At 37.2% G+C, this 22456-nt stretch overlaps 1 protein-coding gene across 1 annotated transcript in view; it reads left to right on the forward strand.

The window, feature by feature from the left end:
- The window catches only part of CNTNAP2 (contactin associated protein 2), a 1163712-nt gene that overhangs the window by 369946 nt on the left and 771310 nt on the right, over positions 1-22456 (forward strand). Inside the window, exon 3 of the mRNA XM_063325644.1 lies at positions 18041-18234. Coding sequence (XP_063181714.1) covers positions 18041-18234 — 194 coding nt within the window. The remainder of the gene's footprint in view (positions 1-18040; positions 18235-22456) is intronic.

Here is a 22456-nt window from a genome sequence, read left to right on the forward strand (position 1 = left end):
TTGCATGGCGAACTTTAAAAATAACAGTTATTGAGAGACTAGAGAAGCTATTAATTATGAGTCCAATTATTATGAACAATCTCTAAAAGTTACTTTAATGAACTCCTGGTTTCAAGGAAAAAACCAAATTCTACTTATTATGTGCAGAATATGTTATTTTGTACACACTGGTGATAATGCTTTAGCTCTTTCTTATCTTGAAACAGGAAATAATGTAAACTCAGCTAAGGCAGCAACCAACATGTTGACCAGCAACAGCCGATGAGCCACATCCAAAGTCATCTGGAAAGGAGTACTATAGCTGGGGATCCAAGCAGAGATTCCAGAACCTGAGTAGAAATTGGCAATAAACTATTGCCATATTGTAATAAGTTATTTTAAACATTCCAGTTCTCAGGTTTCTGCTAGACTTTAATTAAAGGAATTACATTGAGGCCTTCACAGAGAATGTTTTTTCCGCAGCTGTCTACTCTGAGGCTGGACCACCTTGCTTATAAATATGTGGTATTGGCCTCCCTTTGAGAAAAGCTACTAGCTTACCAGCTCACTAGGTGGGATATAGCAATTCCTGTGCTCTGATCTTGTTCTCTTACAGCTGGTCCCTCTATAAGCCTGGAGTCACAATGACAGGGTTTGCTGGGGAAATCCACAGGCTTATCCAATTTTATGGATGATTGCAGCATTTTCAGCCTCTCAGGCTCACCTACATAGGCAGGGAAGTTTAAAGGAACAGGGGAAGTTAACTGCAAGTAAGAAGGAAGACAGGAGAGGCCCCAAAATAAATTGATTTACCCTATTGCCAAAGATCCAGATCTCATTGAAAAATAGAGTTGGGACTATGAAGTCGAAACTACAAGCAAGTTCCTAAATTAATAACAATACAGGAACAACATAAGTAAACCCTTTCTTTTGACAAAAGCATCGGAGTTACCAGAATTGTTAAGCTATATAATTTTCAGTCACCTGAAAAGAACTTCCCTTTCTCTCTGTCTTCCATTCCCTGAAAATCGAAGTGTTCTCATTTTAGGGCCTTCGTCACTGGCATGTTTAGAAGGTTGTACGCATTTTTCAGCTGGCCGCGTAACTGTAAAAATGCATTGTCTGCATAGTCTAACATGACTCATGAAACAAGGCTAAAAGCTTAGCTATACAAATACTTATAATGACTTTAGAAACTTACCGTTCAATACTTTGCAAGCAAGGAAATTGAAGGCTATAATCATAGCTTTTATCTTGTAAATTTACCCCAAGAACTTTAAAAAGGGTAAAAGATTACAGCTAAGGAACAGGATGCTGCTGATCAGAGTAATGAGCAGCATTGCGAGATTTCAGCTTTCTGTCAAGGTGCTAGAATCTATTGCAGAAAGTAATTTAACTATGCACTTTATTATCTGTAATAAATATAAATTGACTAGTTTACTGCTGAAATTTCCAATTAAATGTAAGTATTATTTATCCATAGTACCGGAAGCTCATTTTGAGCATTTTGCAGAAGTCCTTTGCCCAGCAGAGGTGGTACTATTAACTGTTCTCCTGCTTTCTCCTTGTGTATTAGACAAAGGCTACCGATGTTATCTTGTGATGTGGAATACTGCAAAACTGCCTGAATGGCTTAACAGTGTCTCAATGGAAGCTGATACCCTTATTTAAAATAGAAAGCTAATACTGAAAATTTAATGTGGGGTGCTATTATGGATGATTTTAAACTATCAACAGTACAGCCGAACAGAAGATTTTTGAATGCATTGAATATAGGGTTTATAAAAACTTAATTCAAAAGATTACCCCTAGAATTAGTTTTGATGTTGACCAATACCAGCAGTGTCGGGTAGTAAGTATTCATAGAGTTTTAAATAATGACTGTATGCAGCTTCCTGACAAGCTGTATTTAAAGTGTGTTCCCACTTCCTACTCCTGAAAAAGAAAAAACTAAGGACTTTAAAGGTGCAGAAACTTGCAGCTATTTTGGCAAATTTAATAGGAATGAGCTAAATTGTAAGAAGAGGTTACATGAATGTAGAAAGAGGAGAAAAGAGATTTGCAATGTACATAAGGAAATTAGATCCCCTAAATTCCACTAATTTTCCAGGCAAGTTTAGCACATAAATCCCTTTCTGGTTTTAATATTAAATGCAGGGAGCGTCAGTCTTTTTTCTCTATAATTTACATGGAAAACATAAGATAGGAATAACATGAATTCACATCTGTTGAAACAAAGCTACATTGACATGCAGTGGCTATAGAGCTAATTCAGTAAATTGCTTTCAACAAATTAGGACACGCTTTAAAAAGTAGTTGTCATCTGAATACCGCTGTCTGGTTCAAACTGAAGGTATATGATGCACTTTCTCCTGTGGAAAGTGCTAGCGAAGGAAGATTATGTGAAAAAGAGAACCATTTGTGTTTGTTCCTAAAGGGACCCTCAGGCCAGAGAGTTCGTAAATGTCTTTCCTGGGTTTTATTAAGCTAATGTACCATGTCCACATTTGATTTCTTTTTATTCCCAGAGGGATTATATTGTTCTTTTTAACTATGTGTGTTTGAAAGTATAGAATATGCTTCTAGAATATAGAATTGAGCATGAAACTTTCCTTTTGCAAATAGATGGATGAAACTATAAAATGAGGTTCACTGATTTATCTCAACATTTATTTGGAAGAGCAGCTCATATCAAATGCAAGAGAAAACCCCCAAATGATAAAGCTAGCCTTTTATAAGAATTAACCTATTATAAAAAGGATTTTGTCATGTAACTTTTCAGTCTCTTCATTGGTGGCTTAGAACAGTCAATTAAAATTCCTGGAAGTGTCCAGAAACTCAGTTTAATAACACAATAATGTCTGAATATTGGGGGGGGACGGGGGGGGACACACGTGGATTACAAAAAACTAATTCCTCTCTCTGGAGGAGCTCGTGGACTTCAGCTTTCTCACCAAGTTTGTTCACGTGAAAAAGATCCTTTCATATGGGAGAAGACTGATCTTTTAGGGGCTGTTTGTTTTTCATGCCATGGGGGTCTTCGACAAAAAACGCTGTATTTCATCTGCTGGTACCCTCTGTGTCACAGCTATTTCCATGGCCTCAGACTCCAGGAACAGATATTCATGGCTAATGGGAAGAGGCATCACATCATAAAGAGAGAAAACACCAAGAAAAATTTTAAAAGGTTGTGTGACTTTAAAAAGCTGGTGGCTGTGGCAGAGGTGTTAAGTTTGTGGCAGCCCACAGTGGTTTTTTGCTGGTAGTCAGAAACAGACTGTGTTGACGTATTTCACAGCTTGTTCCAAAACCTGCTGATGGAAAGATGTCCTTTGACTTTGGTAGCTTTTGGATCAGGCATTTTGTTGGCACCATTATTGTCATCTTTTTATTCTAGGCAGGTGTTAAGCAAGTGTATGCTGCAAGTCACCAGCCTGATTGAAAAATGTGTAATAAGCATTGCTGTGTTTTTGGAACACTGGAATGTGTGTGGAGATTTTTCAGTTGCTTGATTCCTGAGGCTTGTCACTTCAGAAACTCAGCTTTAATGTTGAAGGAACTTGTCACTGCAGATCTGGCAGGACAGAGTGTTACACAATATGTTCTGACTAGCATGTAATCCTTCAGCTGATGACTGCAGCTCCAGGGATGTTAACATGGCACAAGCTACTGCTTTAGATCACTTTCCATAGTGCTTGGCAATGCGCAGCCTTAGAACATGAATTTGTTAGGCAAAATAGTACCAAGGTTGAGAAAATCAGAGGCAACTAAAACTATTTCAGTTACTCTGCATTTAAGGATTTGTAGAAGAGCAAGGAATGTAATGCTCTTGCTAAGATGTTGACTATGATCCAAACATTCGTTGTGCCAGGAGAGATGTAACAGAGAATTTCAAGTCTGTAAATAAAGACGGGTAGAAACCCTGTGCCCTGAGGAATCCTGTCTCCACAATACTTTCCCCATGTTCCTTTACCCATTAAGACTCTAAACTTTTTTTTTTTTTAAATCTATGCCAAAGCATATTAAGTTACAGTTATCTTGCCTTTCAGACTTCTGAGTAAGTTTGTAAATGCTGCACTTGATCTTACACATTGCTGAGCTTGTTGCCTGGCTCTACAAGATGCACTGGTGTCTGTTCTAAGGTCATTGTGCAGCTAGTGACACTACGCAATATAATGAGCTGTAAGCACCATATTCAGAATTTTTAATGTTGTTGCAAAATATTGGAGAGGGTAGCAAAATGGTGTTGTGTCTGTTATAGGGCAAGCTTAATCTGCTCGTACTTTTGTGACTACAGTATTTGTCCAACAATCCTAGCAAATGATTATTGGAGGGAAAAGAAACATTTACTGCTCCCAATTCACTGACTCCATTGTGAAGCTATTGGTAAACCTTTTGTGATAAATTCATACTTTGTTTTTAGTATATTAGAATCTCATTCTTTTTCAAATACATGGCATTAGTACATAACTTCCTTTACAAAACAAGAGTTTGAAAGTTGATATCTAATTTTCTGCTGCTTTTGTGCCCTTTCCTACCTTTTCTAGCTTTTCGTGCAGAATGAGTTCAAGAAATACACTGTATGTTTTTCAGTCTATTTATTTTTTCCTTTTGGCTTTCTTTGGGCAACTCTAGAAATTCTCGAAAATACCTATTTAGAAAAAAAATGGAGTTATTGACTGTGAGATATCAGGTAGCAAATCATGAGAATCAAAGAAAGCCACCTCCAGGAGAGGAAGCTTTCCCACTACCAAAAATTTTATTTAAATATTTAATCAAGTGATACAATGACTACATAAAGGTCAATATCACATGGGAAGTCGATGTGTTTCCCTGACATGTAGAAAATAGTCACTAGTGATGATTATGCAATACCCTGCTATTCGCTATCTGCATCGTTAATTAAAGTTAGGCTGACCCGGTGTAGTTGCTCATATTTACCAAGCTACTGTTCTCATAATAAGATACTCTTATAATAATAGAATAATTCTGATTGAAAGGATCTTCAGGAGGTCTCCAGTTCAACCGTATTCTCAAAGCAGGCTTCAGTTCTGAGATAGACCAGGTTCCCAGGGCTTTAGTCAGTTGGATCTGGTATCTATCCAAGGACAGAGACTGCAGCCTCTCTGGGCCAGTGCCCGACTGTCCTCATGGTGAAAAAAAGATTTATTTCCAGTCAGAACCTCTTTCATTTCATTTTGTATCCATTGTGTCTCATCCTCCTGCCGTGCACTTCAGTAAAGTGCCTGGCCCCATCTCTTTGATGACCACCCAGTAGGTACTGGATGCTGCTGTGAGGTTCCCCTAAAGTCATCTCTTTTCCAGGCTGAGCAAGCCCTGGTCCCTCAACCTCTCCTCCCAGAATGAGTGCTCCGGCCCGCTGGCTGTCTTTTTGGTTCTCCACTGAATTTTAAGATAGCAGAGGAAAATTACAACCCACATTTGAATGAGAAAGGGGTGTTTAGGGTTGGAAAGCAAAAGCTGCAAAAACAAGAGAGACCCCAGGAACAGAGAAACAGAGCAAACGGACACCCCTCTCAGGTGCATGGACACAAACACACACAACCTGGGAAACTAGAGCTCTGTGTGTGCTTGACACCTTGTGTGTCAAGATCCAAGGTGAAGCCAGTGAGAGGTGACCTAGTAGTGGGAATGTGCTACAAACAACAAAATTAGGATGAGAAAGTGGACCCTATATTCTTTGAACAAATTCAGAACAGCTTCAGATTGGATGCCTTCATTCTTATGCAAGACTTAGTCTCTCTGACTCCTGCTGGAAGGGCAGTCCAGTGGGATGCAATCAAGCCGGGTTTCTAGAGGGCGTCAGGGATAACTTCATGATACAGGCACAGATGTGGTGCCCGCAGTGGGGTATGAGGAGACATAAACCAGAAACAACGACAGGGAATCTCACTATTCCCAATTTCAGCCCTCTGCCTTGTGTAAATCCTGTAGGTAAACTTCAAAGGAATAAAAAAGTGTTGCTCAAAATGTATTTTAATGAAACCTCTCGTAACAGGTACTATTGTTAGGCATATGTGCTTAAATGTCCTTACAGAACTTCGATGTTTAACTGGCATCCAGGATAAAACTTAAATTATAAACTTTACTCCCTGTATTTTACTTAAAATACAATTACACAGGATATTAAATACTAACATTTTTATTTTCTTGTTATAAATAGTCTCCCAGTCATCTTTCTAACAGCTGGTATATGTTTTGATAGATCAAGTTATGTACATTATGTTTTTACTGGAGTCATCTGTGTGATAACTTTGCTTCATAAATTCTGTGGCCAATAACACTTTCTTTTTCTCCAAATGACACTTTGCTGCTGCTAATAAGGAAGAAGAGGTTATAGAACAGTAATAATAAATAAAGGTGAAAAAAATTGCAGTGGCCTGATAAGCATTGGCTAGCTCTTATAAGTGACTCTGACTTTATGATGCTTAATTAACATTGCCAAATCAGAAGCTAATACTGTGACATAAGATTCCTTTAAACCCAGAATTAACAGCAGATAATTTTTTCCTCTTTCATTCTTTCAAAAAACCTACATTTAAGCCTATATTCTAACCATAATACATATAATTATCATATCGCACTTTCCATTCTTAAGCCATGTGGTTTTGCCTGTTTAAAACCTTTTTGTAGCACAATAATCATAGGATTCAATTTTTACAGAAGCAGTGATTTAGCTAGTAGTGGTTTGTGCTTTAGAAGCCCTTGCTGAATACTTATTTGAATTATGAATTATTATGAATACTTATGCCATAAGGAAAATCCCTCTGTCTTCATCAGGAATGGTATCTATGTAGCTGGAAGTAGAGAAGGACTAGCTGTTTGTGATAAGTGGTTTTCTTCAACAGAAAAGTGAATTGTGGGAGTATAGAAGTTATGGAGAAGCTGTCACACAGTTGCACGGATGTCCCTGGACAATTTCACTCAAACTGTGGTAGTGCTTCCTTGTGTAGGCTCAGCAAATGGCAATTTCCTTGAAGACTATTATGAGGATTTGCTCATGCAGGAGAAATTATGAGCTGTATGCAAGAAGAGAAGGATGTAATCTTTGTAAGGATAGAGCCTTGGCTTGCGCATGTGTGATGAAGTAGGAGAAATTATTAGCTTTAGCATTACAGCACTTTCCTTAAAGTTTCAAAATACTGTTTATTTTCACAGTTGTCTGTGTGAGGGGAATGATGTGTTACAGCGGCTTACAGACAGGCAAACTAAAGCACAGAAAGCTATTTTTATCCTCGCTTAGGTCTTTGCTTGCCTGGGCAGTGCTTCTGCCAAGTTAGATGATTTCTGTCTTGAACACTCCTTTTGTAGCCGTGGCTGTTTCTTCATCTGCCAACGACTGCTCTGTACAGAAGGAAATTACATGGGCATGATCTGCAGTCTAGCTGTTTGAGGTGGGGTTTTTTTTTCCTTTTGGAGGGGGAGTGGGTATATTGTGCTGTTCTGGACATGCAAAAGTTCTTCTCAGCAGTGTTACGCTCAGCAGCCTTGACTGATGGTATAGAAAAAATGCATTCAGACCAAGTATTTCAATCTGTAGGGTGAACAGCTTAAATGGAGAGCATAGAAACTGCAGAGAGAGTAATTTCAGCCCAGAGAGCTATCCCATCCTCAGAGTCTTAGAGGGCTAACGGAGACAGGGGGAGAACTGGGGATGATTCAGGGCACCTGAAGTTAAATCCTGCTTTGAATCCTCCCCCACACCCTGAAAGCTGAACCTGCTTACTCTAAAGCTAGCATTTCCATATTCTTCTCCCTTCCATAGGTTAAAATTTAAAGAACAAGGGTTGGAGTGTGCATTTGGGGCTTTTAATTTATTATAGTTTAATTTTTGAAATGCTCTCCTGCGTGAACTTTGAGTTCTCATTAATTTATATTGAATAAAAATCCTAGCAGAATTTCATTCCCTGGTTAGTGTCTAAAATGTATCAGATTAGTTAATCCCACGTGGGCAAATTAACATTTGATGCCACTGATAAGAGCACTGTTACTTTTATTAGCGTTATAAGTTGTAACTTTTTCTGCCGGCGCTTTTCCCTAGTACAGTCTTACATGATTATAATGATTTTGTATACAGTGCTATGTTTTGGCTCTAAGGAGTATAAACTCATTAGGGAATAGTCAATATTTATTAGTAGTTTACCACAGACTTCAGGCATATCATTGCCCTAAAAAGTTGAATTCTGCTGTGGTATAGTCCTATCTTGAAATGAACACATTATTTTGCAAATTAAAATAAAGAATAAAATTGTTCCTTCCATGTTGTTGCAACTCTGCTATGATATCAATAAATATTTTGCTATTAGCAAAATAGGAGGCATAATATGAGCTTTCATCATCAAAATGGATGCAGTACAGAGTAATTTTTAAGAACAGAATATATTTTCTTAACAGAGAGAAAGCATAAGGATCTGTGTACTGCTTGCAATATATGCATGAATGGAAAAATAATTATCCATTACCTTTGTTACAAGCAGAAAACCCTGCAAAACCCTTGAATCAGCTGTATACCAGACTTCAAAAATGATCTCACAATATTTCACAGTTCTATGCTCCTGCTTGTTGAAGGGAAAACAGGAGAATGAAGCACATTTACTAGGATGGGTTGAACGGTACCAGTAACTTGTATTCCTGCATGGCTCTGATAGTATCAGATCTCCTGTAATATCACGAGCAAGGTCTGGCTCGCAGAAGCATTCGGACGTGGTGGCTAATCAATGAGGCAGGTATGGAAGAGTCCTGTCCTGTTCTGTTTTCAGGATCGGGTCAGCGGTAGTGCAATGTTGGCACAAATAAGAGAATAGCATAGCTCCCTCTAGCTGTTAATTGTCTAGGCAATTTGCATACAGAAAAAATTATTGTACCAATTTTGAAGTATTTGGAAACCTTCAGCAGAGCTGACTGATTTCAGACTGATTTCTTTCAGAAATGAGAACCTCTTTATGAGAATTATACACTTTTAATTTTTGTGGGAAATTATCAAACTGTACAGTGATTTTAGCACTCTAGCACTCAAGAAGGAAGGAATAAGGTAGTCGGAAAGAACATTTCAGACTGCTTTAATAACAGTTCTGAGTTTTCATTAACAGTTCTGAGAAATCATTACCATTTGGGTTGAAACCAGCTTCTGAGAAATTCCTGTAAAATGGGAATTCAGGCCTGAAATTTTGAGCAGATGGAAAAGACATTTGTATAGAGGAAAAGCAGGTTTAACCTGGATAGGAAACACTAGGGAAAAATTTTCAGCCTGAGCGTAGTCTTGAATGTATTTTTTCTTGCCAATCCCAAAAGAAGTAGCTCTAAAAAACCCAAACAGACAAACAAAAAAACACTGACAGAAATGGATAAAGAGTAGCAGTGAGAGAAGAATCACGAGCAGTGTTCAGTTTCTGTAGCAGTCCAGGAGTGAGCCCAAGCGGGTGTTAGAAACATCAGGAGCAGCAGGCAAAGGTTGACTGTTGGTGGTCATCAAGGGAGCTGGACTTCAGAACTGCTGTATTTAACAGCAGGAGCATGGCCAGGTCGTGTTTTGTACTTGCTGGGCTAAGAGTCTTTCAGGGCACGTAACAGCCGGAGGGAGGACGTCAGGAGCAGGAGCATTTCAAGGGAGAAAAATTTATTGCAGGAGGCACAGGCCAGGAGGTTTGTAGTTAAAAAGCATAGATAGAACACAGATAATGAGTATAATGAAATAAATAATCACGCAGCTTTTATTTGTTAACAGTGAACATTTCAAGGCAGTGTTGTTTGCACACCAGTGGAACATTGGTATACGCCAAAGCCCAATGGCAGAAACTATGTTCACTACAGGATCTCACACAGCAAGTCTCTGCAAGACGGGAAGTTCGGCTTTTATCTTTTATCACTGAAGACTTGCCGCAGAACAAGATATCTAAGATTGAATTATGGCATTGACTCATCTTTCATTGACAATGATTTGAGGGGGAAAAATATTAATCAAGATGGGCTAGAACATCACGATTTAGCTTACAGAATTTCAGCTTTGCCTTCCATCACTTTTTGGATTGCACTAATGGGAATAGGATGATTTAGGTGACTAAACTGTTTAGGCATCTCATTGCTGTTGAAATCGTATAGATCAGGTGCGGAAATACTTTAATTCCTTTTTCTCTGTCATCTCTGCTAAGGAGGGATCACAACAGTTACAAGAACTACCAGAAGTGTCATAATGAGCTTGTATTTGGATTTCAAAGTGCTGTAAATGCTATTCAATCACAGCCAGTAAAACTTCACTATTCCTGATCTGACCATCATTAAAATCTTGGATAAGAATCTGCTAATAAGGGCTTGATATCTCAGCAGAGACACTGCAGAGGCAGTGAGTGTCTGCTATCTATTAGCTATACACTTGCTAGTTCTTGCCAGGGATATGACCTGACTTGTTAGGAAAACCCCAGTGTTGCAATGCATAAACATGCAATGAAAGATTTGTGTCCTGGTACTTGAAAAGGGGGTGTGAGGAAAGGGAGATCTCTGTACTCTCTTTCTTGTCTTTTGTATGCCACTGTGGTTATTTTGTATGCAAGGGGTTTGTATGCCAGGGCGCAGTGATCCATCGCCTTGCCTCAACTTTCTGTCTAGAAAACAAGAAAACACCTCATGGAGAAGAAGCTGCTTGATGCCTTGAATACAGATGATGCACACAGAATATTTAAATCTCGTCCGAGTTTTGTTTAAGATTCCATTAGGATGCAGTTGTGAATGAGCTTCTCTTTGCCTATGTAATTAGAAAACAGAACAGATGGGAAAGGCAGAGTTTAAAGTGATGTGTTCATTAAAATAACCAAAGCTGCAAAGTGTTTGTTCCCCAACAGTGGATTCAGGATATGAGACTCCTCAGGCTTATGATTTTTTTCCCCTGTTTTGAGTTTGACAACTGTGAATGACAACGATGAGATCTTTTTTGCATCATTTTTATTGTTAGATATCACTACTGTTCCTTAGGGCAGATTGATTGTTCATTCCCTCAAATGTGGTTTGTGCTCAGTTAAGATATACTAGGAAGCAGTGGGTATTAAGAAGCAGACACTACATCAAGGGATTTATTTTAATTGCATTTACTGTAAGAAAGATCTATTGGGATTTAAAAAATAATACAGTAATTTTAATGTTCTTTTAAAAAAGATCTGTGTGGATTGTATCCTGATAACTACTGTTATCCCTTGGGTTATTTCTACTTTTAACTTTCAGGGTTTTAAATTAAAATGAAATAATTTTAAGAAATATAATTAGGGTCTCTCCTCCCCATCCCCCCCCCCCCCCCCCGGTCTATTTTTTACTAGAGGGGAAGTCTTCTAAAATTAGTCTAACAACATCCAAAAAATATATACTGACATGAGCAAGGGATAATCCTTATTCTCCCTTACCTCCTCCCTCCCCCCAAGAAAGGGGCAAAAAATTATTACATAGTTTAACGAAAAAAATATATACTTCATCACAGAGTTCAAGTCGCACCAAGGGAAGACAGTGATAAGTGACACTAGAAATCAGTAGAAACATTCCTAGTGACTAGTGATGGACACTGGATAGGCTGATGTGCTTCTTCAGCCTTTCGGAAGTCAAGATTAATGCCGATGCTGACCTCTCTGTAGACTTACAACTTACAGCTGCTGTGATGGGAGGCTAATTTGGGGAATGAATATTGGATCTTGCCTATCTTCTGCAACCCTTGCAAAATGAATTTTATCACATCTATTTTCTAGGGTACTTGGAGCTTCAAGGCTTGCTTGGAGCCCTCTGGAAAGCTGCTATTGAAACTCATGGGGAGTTAGGCCAAAGATTGGGTCTAATTTGCCAGTTTTTAATAAATATGGACTTGGGGTAAATTCTAATAATGAATTCTGGAGAAGAAAAAATCTAGTTGTTGTCATTTTTGTCCTCTTTCTCCTTCTCTGTGACATCTAACTTTTTACAAAATATATATAGGTAATTTTACATAGATGGTGACTATAATCATGCTGCTATTTTCTCAGAATTTAATGCCTTCTCAATATCAAGCTTTGCTTGTTCTGAAGCAGAACGTTCACTATTTGCTCATCATCAGCATCATGCATGGCCTTGTCTGCAGTTCCACCGCTGTTCTTATGTGCCAGAAAGAAGAGCTCTTAAAACATGCAAACGCAAATCCCTACCTTGAAGACAGGGACTGGGTTGCAAATCCAAATTTAGCTAGAACAGAAGATGAATACAAGAAATATAACAATGCACGCTGTTTATTATAAGGAAATAAAAAACAGTGTTTATCCATGCCAATATCCGGAAAAGATTGCTTTAATTAGTGGAGCCCTATATGAGGACTGGATTCTCTTTTGTTAGAGGGCCCTACCTAATACAGAGTGTAAGCGATCCTTGCCCGAAGCAGCTTGAAGTGCAAAGTGTTTAATCATCCAAGACTTCTGTATGTACATAACTTTTTTTCAGTGTGACTTGACCCACCCAGTGCTATGGTATTATTTGCTCTGTGTAAAGTTAAATGTTTTACTGCCTGTACACATTACAGTCTTTATCTACAATGATAAAATGGACAAACAGAGGAAGACAAACAAAAAATGGAAACCACCATTGATGTTCTACTTAAGCATTATGGTAACTAACAGTGCCGGTAGATTTATGCAGTTTAGGAGTTTGGGTCTTTTATATTGTTTTCTAGGGTACTGCAGAAAATGGATGCCCATATTTTCTGTGAAGTGCAGTGAATGAATGATCTCAGTATTTCAAAGTTTTCCTTTTTGTCTTGATTTATCTTTTATGTAGAGGAATGACAAGCAATGTCTTGGAAAATAGCAAGGTATCAAACAGTATTGATTTCAGGCTATTGCAGTGACCTAGAAAGTGTTATTTCTCATTGAAAGATTAGGTTGTGTTTTTCTCATACAAATAAGCAGATTCCAACTCTTAAGAATGTTTCAGGTTATTATTACATAATTATTTAAAAAGTCATTTTTTTGGTTTCTTTGATGAAAGGCTATAGAAATTTTCTACAATTAGATAAAGTAATCCCTTGAATTATAACTACCACAAATCCCAAGTCTTCTATCTATAGCTTTTCATAGTTTGTTTTCTAATTAAATTTCTGACTAAGGATCCTCTCCTCCTTTCATTCATGTCATTGAAACCTTTTGTTACTGATTTGAAAAGACTAGAAAACTAGTCTTACTGCAGTGCTGGTTTTTTGGGGTTTGTTTTGTTTTTTTTTAAATTGTGATTTGAAGCAGGGAATGATGAACAAGTGTGACTAAAACAAGAATGGATTCTTCTAGTGCAAATTAATCTTTCCAGTTTCAGTCATGAAGGAAGAGATGAAGAGTAAAGTACCAAATATTTCAAAAGAAAGGAGATTTCTAACTGAAATGGGACAGACATTTAAAAAAAGCATCAGTATGTCCCTTCTTATAGATTTGTAAGCTCAGTAGCGTATGACAGTTCAGATAAAAATCTAAAATCTGTAAGCCTACCCCAGCTTTGCTACTTACTGATAATTTATCAGGGGGGAATGATAAGAAAGTAAGGCTAACTCATCACATAGGCTTTCTTAGTGTACACTAAATGGGAGCCAGCTCACTCAACTTCGAATAGAGGGCTGAAATGTATAATTAAGTAAAAGTAAGAAATTATTCATGAAATTTTGCAAAAATAGACCAACACTGCCTTGAATTCTTTATACTTCTAGAAATATATTAAGTGCTATCTTTTGCATGTGTCATTTAAAGATATGCTATATTTTTCTTATTGTTTTCAATAGAATTACCCTGTATAATCAAATCCAATAAAAACATGAAAGCTATTGGGGTTTTCATAATTTAAAAAACTAAATCTTTGAACTTCAACTCTTGTAAAGATGCTAATGCTATTTGTTAGCTATTTTCTTGATTTGGTGAAAAATCATGAAAAGGTTAAATTTTTACAAGTTCTTAGCATTCTGAATATAATTTTATGTCTTCTGCATCACCGAGTGTGTTTTTCAGCAACAGGCTCATTACACATTGTTTGGTCAGTCTGCAGTAGGAACAGATCAAATGACTTTCTGGAGCTTGTTTTGAAACTGGCTGGCTTTGCGGAGTAGGACTTTTAGGCTTTTCTGCACGGGAAAGTTTCTTGGATGCACAGAGATATGTGGGCCACATGCTCAATGTTGACTTCACTGTTGCTGAACTTGCAGTTCTCTGAGATCTACTATCTAAGGTTCATGTACAGTCATTCTTGCTCATGTTGAAATTAGTTGCCCTGTTTATAGTGTAAAGTGCTATACAGTATAAATAAAAGTATGCAGGGACTCTCTTGGTTAATGTCACCAAGTCAATTATTTTGACTGCTGAGTGGGTGAATACGTTTGATCGCGTCAAATGTTGGAATGGCATAAAAATTAAAAGAGGAAGCAGATATTGTCCGCCATTGCATTCATTGCACCTCTCCTACCAAAGAACCCCATAAATACTCCTTACCTGTTTAATGAAAGTAAACTATATTATATGCATATGCTCAATTTCTTCTAAAGACTTTGTACTTCTAATATCTTTGTAATAATTTGTAACTCGCATTGATTTCATAGTGGCATTTGGCTTAAAAGGCAGTACCTGAAGTATGACAGAGTATCATATAAAAACCCCATGTATCCAATGCCTTTTTTCTGACATAATAAAAAGTGCAAAATAAAGCATCTAATGCAATCCAGAATATAGTCTGTAACCATTAAAAATAAACAGTTTACACCAAGGTGTGAAGTATACTACTGTGAATAGCATTTATTCAACAAATCTAATATACCATTGCAGTTTCAGTACAAAGTAATGCTTACTGAAAACTACTAGCATGCTGTCATTTTGCTCATTCCTTAAAGATAATTTGTTGTTCCGTCGTAATATCTTGGCCATAAAAGTAAATGTATGTTGAAAATAATGCCATATTGTGGAAATCAGGTTTGATTTCCAAATTCACCACTCCTTTAAGAAGGCAAAATGTGTTAAATATTTTATTTGTCAGGAACTCTTCTGTTCCCAGCCAAATATCAAACCACTTTTTCATTCCAGTGAAGAAGCTGGTATTATTCAGCAAAATATTTAATGGTATGCTGAGCTATGAGCACATGCACATTTCTGGGAATTTGAGATTTTTGTACACTTTTAGAGTGAATGGAGACCCAAACGTGCTTAAATTCCTCCGATGAATTCAGGGCCTTTGCAAGGATCTCACAGCAGGGAAATTTTTATATAATCCAACTTTTTCATAACTTAGAGTGTGCACCTGAAAAAAGGGACTTTTATTAATCCTTGAATCAATAGAGGTTACACATATCAGAAGCAAAATGAACAAAGTAATCACCACGCCAAATTACACAGCTTGGTGAATCAAAGGGGAAGAGGAAACTTTTAATTGATCCCCACAGGCTGTTTCTGGTGAATGGCTGATGCCTCCCCAGACTGATCACCATTCCTTTCCCATGCTGGTCTGCTAAGCAGAACATTTAGCTATAACCCAATGTCTTTCTCCTTCATCTTTTTGACTATTTATTTATTTACTTGCTTGGAAAAACCAGAAGGCAAATGTGAAACTGAGACAGAGAATTAGGTCAAGAAACCAATGGGATAATACTGTTTGCTGCTGTCTGCAATATTAACTAAAAGTCTTGTCTCTCACTTATTAGGAATGGTTATAAGGCAGTCTGTCTTGCAGTACTTGTTTCCATCTCCTGGCCTAGGTGTGACTATTGTGTCACATATCTCTAACTTTTGCCAGGCATGATGTGAAGAATGTTTTCCTTGTCTTCTTAAATCAAATAAATGGGAAACTGAATGTTAGCACTCAATTTTTCCAAACCCTTCAATGGATTTGTGGGTGAAGACTTTCTGAAACCTAATTGCAATGTACAGTGAATGAGTATATTTATTGGTTAAAGAAGGCCAAAGTCTCATTTCAGTAATATGAATAAAAGCAAAAAATTATATCATGTAATCATTAAAAGTTTTGTCTTTTAAAAGTGCGTAACAAAATCTCCTGTTTTAGTGTAAATCTCGTGCATAAGTAAAAGATGTAAAAACCATAATGTCTATTTCAGCCTTCTTACAGCTATCCTTTTTCAGCAGTTGCATTGCTGAAGGACATTTTATTGATGGATTTATCAGCTCTGACTTTCATAATAACTTTTGAATGTTCACATTTGAACCTTACTTATTCTGGAGCCACCAAATGGTCTTTTTACAAAGGTGGTTTCTGTACAGGGGCAGCTTCTTATCCTTTGTGTGCCATCAGTCTCAGATATGCCAATTGGACAGGGATGTTTGGATAGGGAGAGAAAGTGGCGTCTCTGCTACTACGACGTGCATGCAGAGCTAGCTGTTCCAAGTGCCTTGCATGGTAGTCCTGAAGAAACTACATTCTATTTTTAAATGACCACTTGTCATTCTCTGCAAAAATAGAGCTTGTTTGAATTTGGAAATGCGTGGGAACACTTTTCCCTGGAAGTGCTTTTAGTAAAGGTGTTTTGGTTTGTTTTGTTTGGTGGGTTTTTTTTTCGTTTGTTTGTGGTTGTTGTTTTAACCATTCCCTACCCCTATACTATCCTGTTTATAGTGCTAGGTATAATTACCTGTAATGCGGAGATAAAGCACCTGTTGTGAATCTTAAAAAATTTAAGAAATTAGATGTTATTGCCATAGTGCTACACTTTTAATTACAATGAAAGGCAACCACTTATGACATCAAATGTTCCCATTGACATCGGAACATTAAAATGTTCTATGACCTGCAAATATTAACACCTGTAGGAGCTGAATGAGTTTCACAATTGTCTAAGACTGAGGCAATGCTGCCGCCTAATGATGGGAGTATATAAGATGCAGTAAAGCAAAGAGTTTCTTGCTTGGCAATCGGGCTATGTTTATGTCAGTAGTTGAAGTCTGTAAGTGAAATTAAAAGCAACAAAAATTGGCCCATGGACTAAACTATGTGATTTCATGGTGTGCCAGGCCATTTATTTGCTTCAAACTTATAATAAAAGCAAAAAAAAAAACCCCACCATGTAATCACTTTGAGTCTGTAAAGTTTTTGTTTTCTGTGTCTTAACATTTGCTATGAATATAAAGAGAATGATTCTTCACTTTTTCTCTGTATTGATAGATTTTTTTGGTGTTTTGTGTATTTCCTAATACTTATCATTATGATAAATATATCATTATAATATCTATTCTAGCATTTTCGTCATTCTCTGCAGTATCCACCTGCAATTTTCCCCTTAATATTTTTTATTTCAGAAGAATAAGAAATTGCATTAATGCCTTAATATTACATTTATCTATGCATCATTGGCCTTCTTTATTTAGAACAGTTCAATGTAGTCTAGTGGCTGAGAAGAATATTGTTAATAGTATTACTATCAAGTTAATTCATAGACCCATAAAGAGCAATAATACTTCTGTGAGGCATCTGCCATTGTAATCTGTGACAGCTTGTACACCCAGCAGATCAAGACTGGATCCAGCCCCTGCAGTACCTGCTCCTTTTTCAGTTCTTCTAGTAGATCTTTCAATTTGTGCACTATAGTGAAACATAGGAAAGCTTGCTCTTATTTCCTCCTGTTGTATCTATATTATCTCTTTAATGTGAAATGCTATTGAAAAGGCATGAAAAATCCAAAGATTGTTATTGATTTGTGCCAACTTACTCTGACAAAGGATTTCATGGCAAATTGGTCAACCCTTGAACAATTATAATTTGGCAAAAACTAATAAACTGTAATTAAGGCATTATAAAGGCATTGATTTGTTAGTAGGCAGCCCATTAGATCATTATAATTATATCATAAAATGATTAAGGCAACAGAGTCAATGCATTTGAAGCCTGTGCTAAAGATGCATTTTTTAAAAAAAATATGCAATCATATTTCTCTTGTATACGTTCAGGTTTTTTTTTGTTATTATACTCCTCTCAGCTGGGCTGCCTTCCAGCTATCAGCATCTTCACAATGTGTTCACTTCAAAGCGAGTGTTTGAGGTCTAAATCTCTCTGTTCTGTTTCAACCCAACAGGTGCAGGAGGTTGGTCTCCATCAGACAGCGATCATTACCAATGGCTGCAGGTGGATTTTGGGAACAGGAAGCAGATCAGTGCCATTGCGACTCAAGGCAGGTATAGCAGTTCTGACTGGGTCACTCAGTATCGGATGCTCTATAGCGATACAGGGAGAAACTGGAAACCGTACCACCAGGATGGAAATATCTGGGTAAGTGATTGGTGTAAAGTGGAAGTGTATGCTGTAGCAGTGTTGATTGTGTTTTTAGGAACCCTGCACCTCGTGCAACTTTTCAGTGTTGTTTTTGCGAGGACAGAACAGAGCTTAGCTCAGAACATATTTCAACAAGAACAATTTGCAGTATCTATATTTGCTGAATAAATATAAGGGAAAAAAAAGTAGTTTTGAAAATTCGACTCTTAAAAATAACATTTTGGAAGGTAATTTGTTCTTTGTGTGTATATGTGCTGGGGAGCATTTTTATCATGTATATATTGTTTTCCATGTAGGTGCTACAGGGATATTTATGCTATAATAATTTTAGCAGAAAGCATATAATTTGGGTTTGTATTTTACATTTATCATGGATAAGCTCTAATTTAATTCTTGCTGAAAACAGTAGCCTTCCATTTTGCAGAAAAAAAATGGTAGCTATTACTTAACATGCCTATCTTCATAGCAGCTTTTTGAGATGCCTTATCTTTTTCAAAAGTATACTTTGAAAACAGCAAAATGCTATCATTCTTTCTGAAACAAAATTAAACTGATTAGCTATTATGCCTCATCAGAAAAACATTGTCAAAGCAGACAAGATTTAACATTGTGCTATTTTAGAGTCACGTTTTTGCCAGGTGCTTCTTTTATTAAAGTCTGTTAGTAAAAATGAATGTCAAATATAGAGCACAAGGTGAATGGTTTTATCTGTATAAGAAAAACTCACTTAACATGTGGAGTACCTAGAAGCAGTCATTTTTTATTAGAGTATTGATTTATTGAATAAGCCTCTTCCATGTGCCGGATAGGATTCTGAAAGTGGGAGAAATGAAAGTCGGGGGACAGACAGGAGTGAAGAGAAAAACATGAGTTGCTGCTTTAGATTCCTTAGAACTTGGTGATAGGAGTGTTGTTCATCAGGGTTAGGGGGCACTTGTGCCTAAGCTTGATCAATATAAAAAGTTTCTCTTTTAAGGCCGCTTATGTATATAAAATACTTACAGTGTTTAGTGTTTATATTATATTAGATGTAGAAAAGCTTCTTTGGTAACTACTATTGAAATAATGAAGAACTTGTCTTAGGGGAATGGGAAAGGGCTATGCAGCTGGCTGAGTGAACAATAGGTATAGCAGGACAGGTAGGCTGAGGAAAAACCTGTTCTTACTACCTTGAAGGGAAGATCTTAGTTGATTTAGTCACAGCTGTGACTGTTTGTTTCCGAAGTGGCCCACCTTTCTGAGGGTTTTGTAGAAGGTCTTTATTCTTACATTGTTTCTTAATACAGAAATACTGAAAGCTTCTCCGTGAAAGAACACTTCATTTTTCTCTTTATTAGCAATTATGTATGATTGGTGAATTCAGGGGGAATACTCTTGGTCTGTTATTGATCATCAATATCGCTTGCAAAAACAGGGGAGGAGATACACAGAAGCCCGATACTTCTATTTGGAACGCTAAGTCTTTGGGATATACTTAGCAAGCTGTTCACTGCAGTACTCCTGCTGTTCATGTTCTGCAATTTTAATCCCACGCTAGAAAAGCAGTTTAAAAAAAAAAAACAACAACCACAACCAACAACTACAAACTACCCTATCCCGGCTTTCTTTTTAAGAAAAAAGCTGAGCTACTAGCAAAAAAACCCTGAAACAACCTAGGAGTCTTGACTCTACTTCTAACATGCCTAAACCAGTGTTGTTTCTGTTGTTAAATGACGTCTGAACCTCGGTTTAATCTTGAAAACCCTGTGCTTATTAGCTATTAGTAAGTCTTAAACATAATAAGTTCCCAAGGCAGGGGAGGTGCCTGAGCATAGAGCAATACTGTTGTACTATTGTAGTACTGTTACGAGAAGACAGAATTCCCTGATGTGGATTTCCCAGGATTCCCTGGGGTGGCGCAGAATTCCCCATGGCATCTTCCTCTTGGTGTCACTTTTTACAAGAAATTAAAAGCAGCAGAAGCTGTGAGGGCCAGAGCAGACCATATCAGCCAAGTATCTGCCACTGGCAATTTAAACTCAGAAAGTCAGATTGTTCCTGACTGTGGTGATCTGAAAAACCTCAGTTGATTCCAGTGCCCTTAGAAATCCTTTTTGGAAGTATTTAGTGTTTCCCTTTGGATTTGTACCTTTTAGAAGTTTTATTCCCAAGAGGAAAGGGCTATATAGCCTTTGATTAATGTCTCTCTTCCATCATCCCCATGCCTGAGTGTCATTGTTTCCTGACAACAGTAAATTTAAAATTAAAGGAGAAAGCAAAGAAAAAGAGGAAAATAGGAGTGCAGAGTTCAACAATATTTAATACTGAAACAGTTATGATATCAAATGATACAGCCAGAGGATGAGATATGAGAAATAGAAGGAAATAAAAATAAAGCTTGCTGGAGGAGTTGGAGAAACAGCAAAGGAGAAATAATTTCCAACAAAGATCTAGTTAAGAACAAACCATGATAATCTGGATAAAATGCTGAAGTGACCCCCTTCTGTATGCATCAGTCAGGGAGGAAAAAAGTTCTATAATTATCTCCTAAGTAGGAGAGAAATCAAAAGGCTCTCAGGAAATCTGTGATGGGGAAAGTGCTTTCAAGGTGAATTTAGAGCAAGCTTCCCAGTTCTGTGAAATAGATTTTCTGACCCCACCCCTCCTGGGCTTTCGGATATTTTCAATTTCCATGAATTTTAATAAGATGAGTGAATGTGGCCTCTTTCCATAAAATGCCTAGCAACTAGAGAATTTTGATCACCTCTCCTACCTTCACTCTTGCAGTCTGAGATTCTAATTTTGATAGGTCATGAGGTTTCCCTTCATACGTCAATCCACTGGGGCGTTTTGTGTACACAATATACCTTTGTTTTGGTATAGATGCTCATTTTGGTTTCTACATCAATGCCATCTGTCTGTTTGCCTAAAGAATACATACCAGACGTGATTCTCCATATAATACTATTTCCTGACTCAGATATAGATGGGGTAAATGCCTTACACTAAGCATAATGCAAATATGCCCTATAGGTATAATAAGAAAATGCTAACATCTTATGAAAAAATTGGGACTCAAATGATAAGTACCAATAGCGGAGCTGAGCACCTCTAAGTAAGATGCAGGCCTTTCCTAAAGGAAATTGGAAGATGCTTGGTACAATTGAAGAGGTCTTATGAGGTATCATCTTTTAAAATTTGCTTACTCCAGTAGAACTTGTGATAAGCTCTCATCCATCTCATTTTCTTATTCTTGGGGATATCAAAGTCAGGGTGATGAAGGAGAAAGTGTTACTATAATTATGAGTTTAAAAAAAAAATATTGATGGGAAAGGTGGAGTGCAGACCCTTTGCACATAACCTCCAAATTATATTCTGTGACTCTTATCTTCAGCCTCTGAACATCAATGGAGTTACAAAAATGGAAGTGAAAGCAGATTTTGCTTTTTTACAGAAAATTTAGCCCTGGACGGAGTGGCTGCTGCTTCAGTTGAAAGCAGTTATGTTTTTCTGGTTTTGTTGTTTTTCTTTCAGTTTAATTAAACTTAAAGTGAATTATGTATAAAACGTGCTTTTGTAGTATTTTTATTACTGAAAAGATATTGAGTGATTACATAGCTTTCACTATGAAGAATTATTTTTGCAAAGGAATTTAATTTATCTATTTACCTACTGGCTTTAAACACTTTTTGTTTTTCTTTTAATACTGCTCATTCTGTTCCTTTTTTAGATGAAATAATCAGAAATCCAGTGTGTTAACTGTAAAATGAATGTTGCATTTCTCTGGGCACTGAGGAGCAGCTTACTGTTTGAAAAATGCAGTCTCTTCATTTACATGATTCGCCTTTGTCTCGAAGGAAGGAAGTTGGTGCAGCACGGTAGATTTAGCTTGCACAGGAAAATGAGCTCTCAGCACTTCAGAGTATTTTGACATGGTGTTGAGACAAAATTCATTGTGAAACGAAGTAATAGTGAGTTGTATTATTAACTGTTTCAAGTTCTTCAATACTTCAAATGTTTAATACTCTTGGGTGTCTTTGGAATACCAACCATCAGACAGACCAAAAGTAACATTTAATGTCTAGGTAGATATAAGGTGATCATCTGCAGCTCTACCTAGCTGAAATTATGCGGGAGCCATCTGCTCAGTGTTTCTGTTCATCCTGACATGCTAATTCTGGTTAGATTATTCGGAGAAAAATCTGCAAGCCTCATCACATTCCCAGTTCCTTCCACCTGC

The sequence above is a fragment of the Chroicocephalus ridibundus genome, chromosome 2, assembly GCF_963924245.1.
Source record: "Chroicocephalus ridibundus chromosome 2, bChrRid1.1, whole genome shotgun sequence".
Classification (NCBI taxonomy): Eukaryota; Metazoa; Chordata; class Aves; order Charadriiformes; family Laridae; genus Chroicocephalus; species Chroicocephalus ridibundus.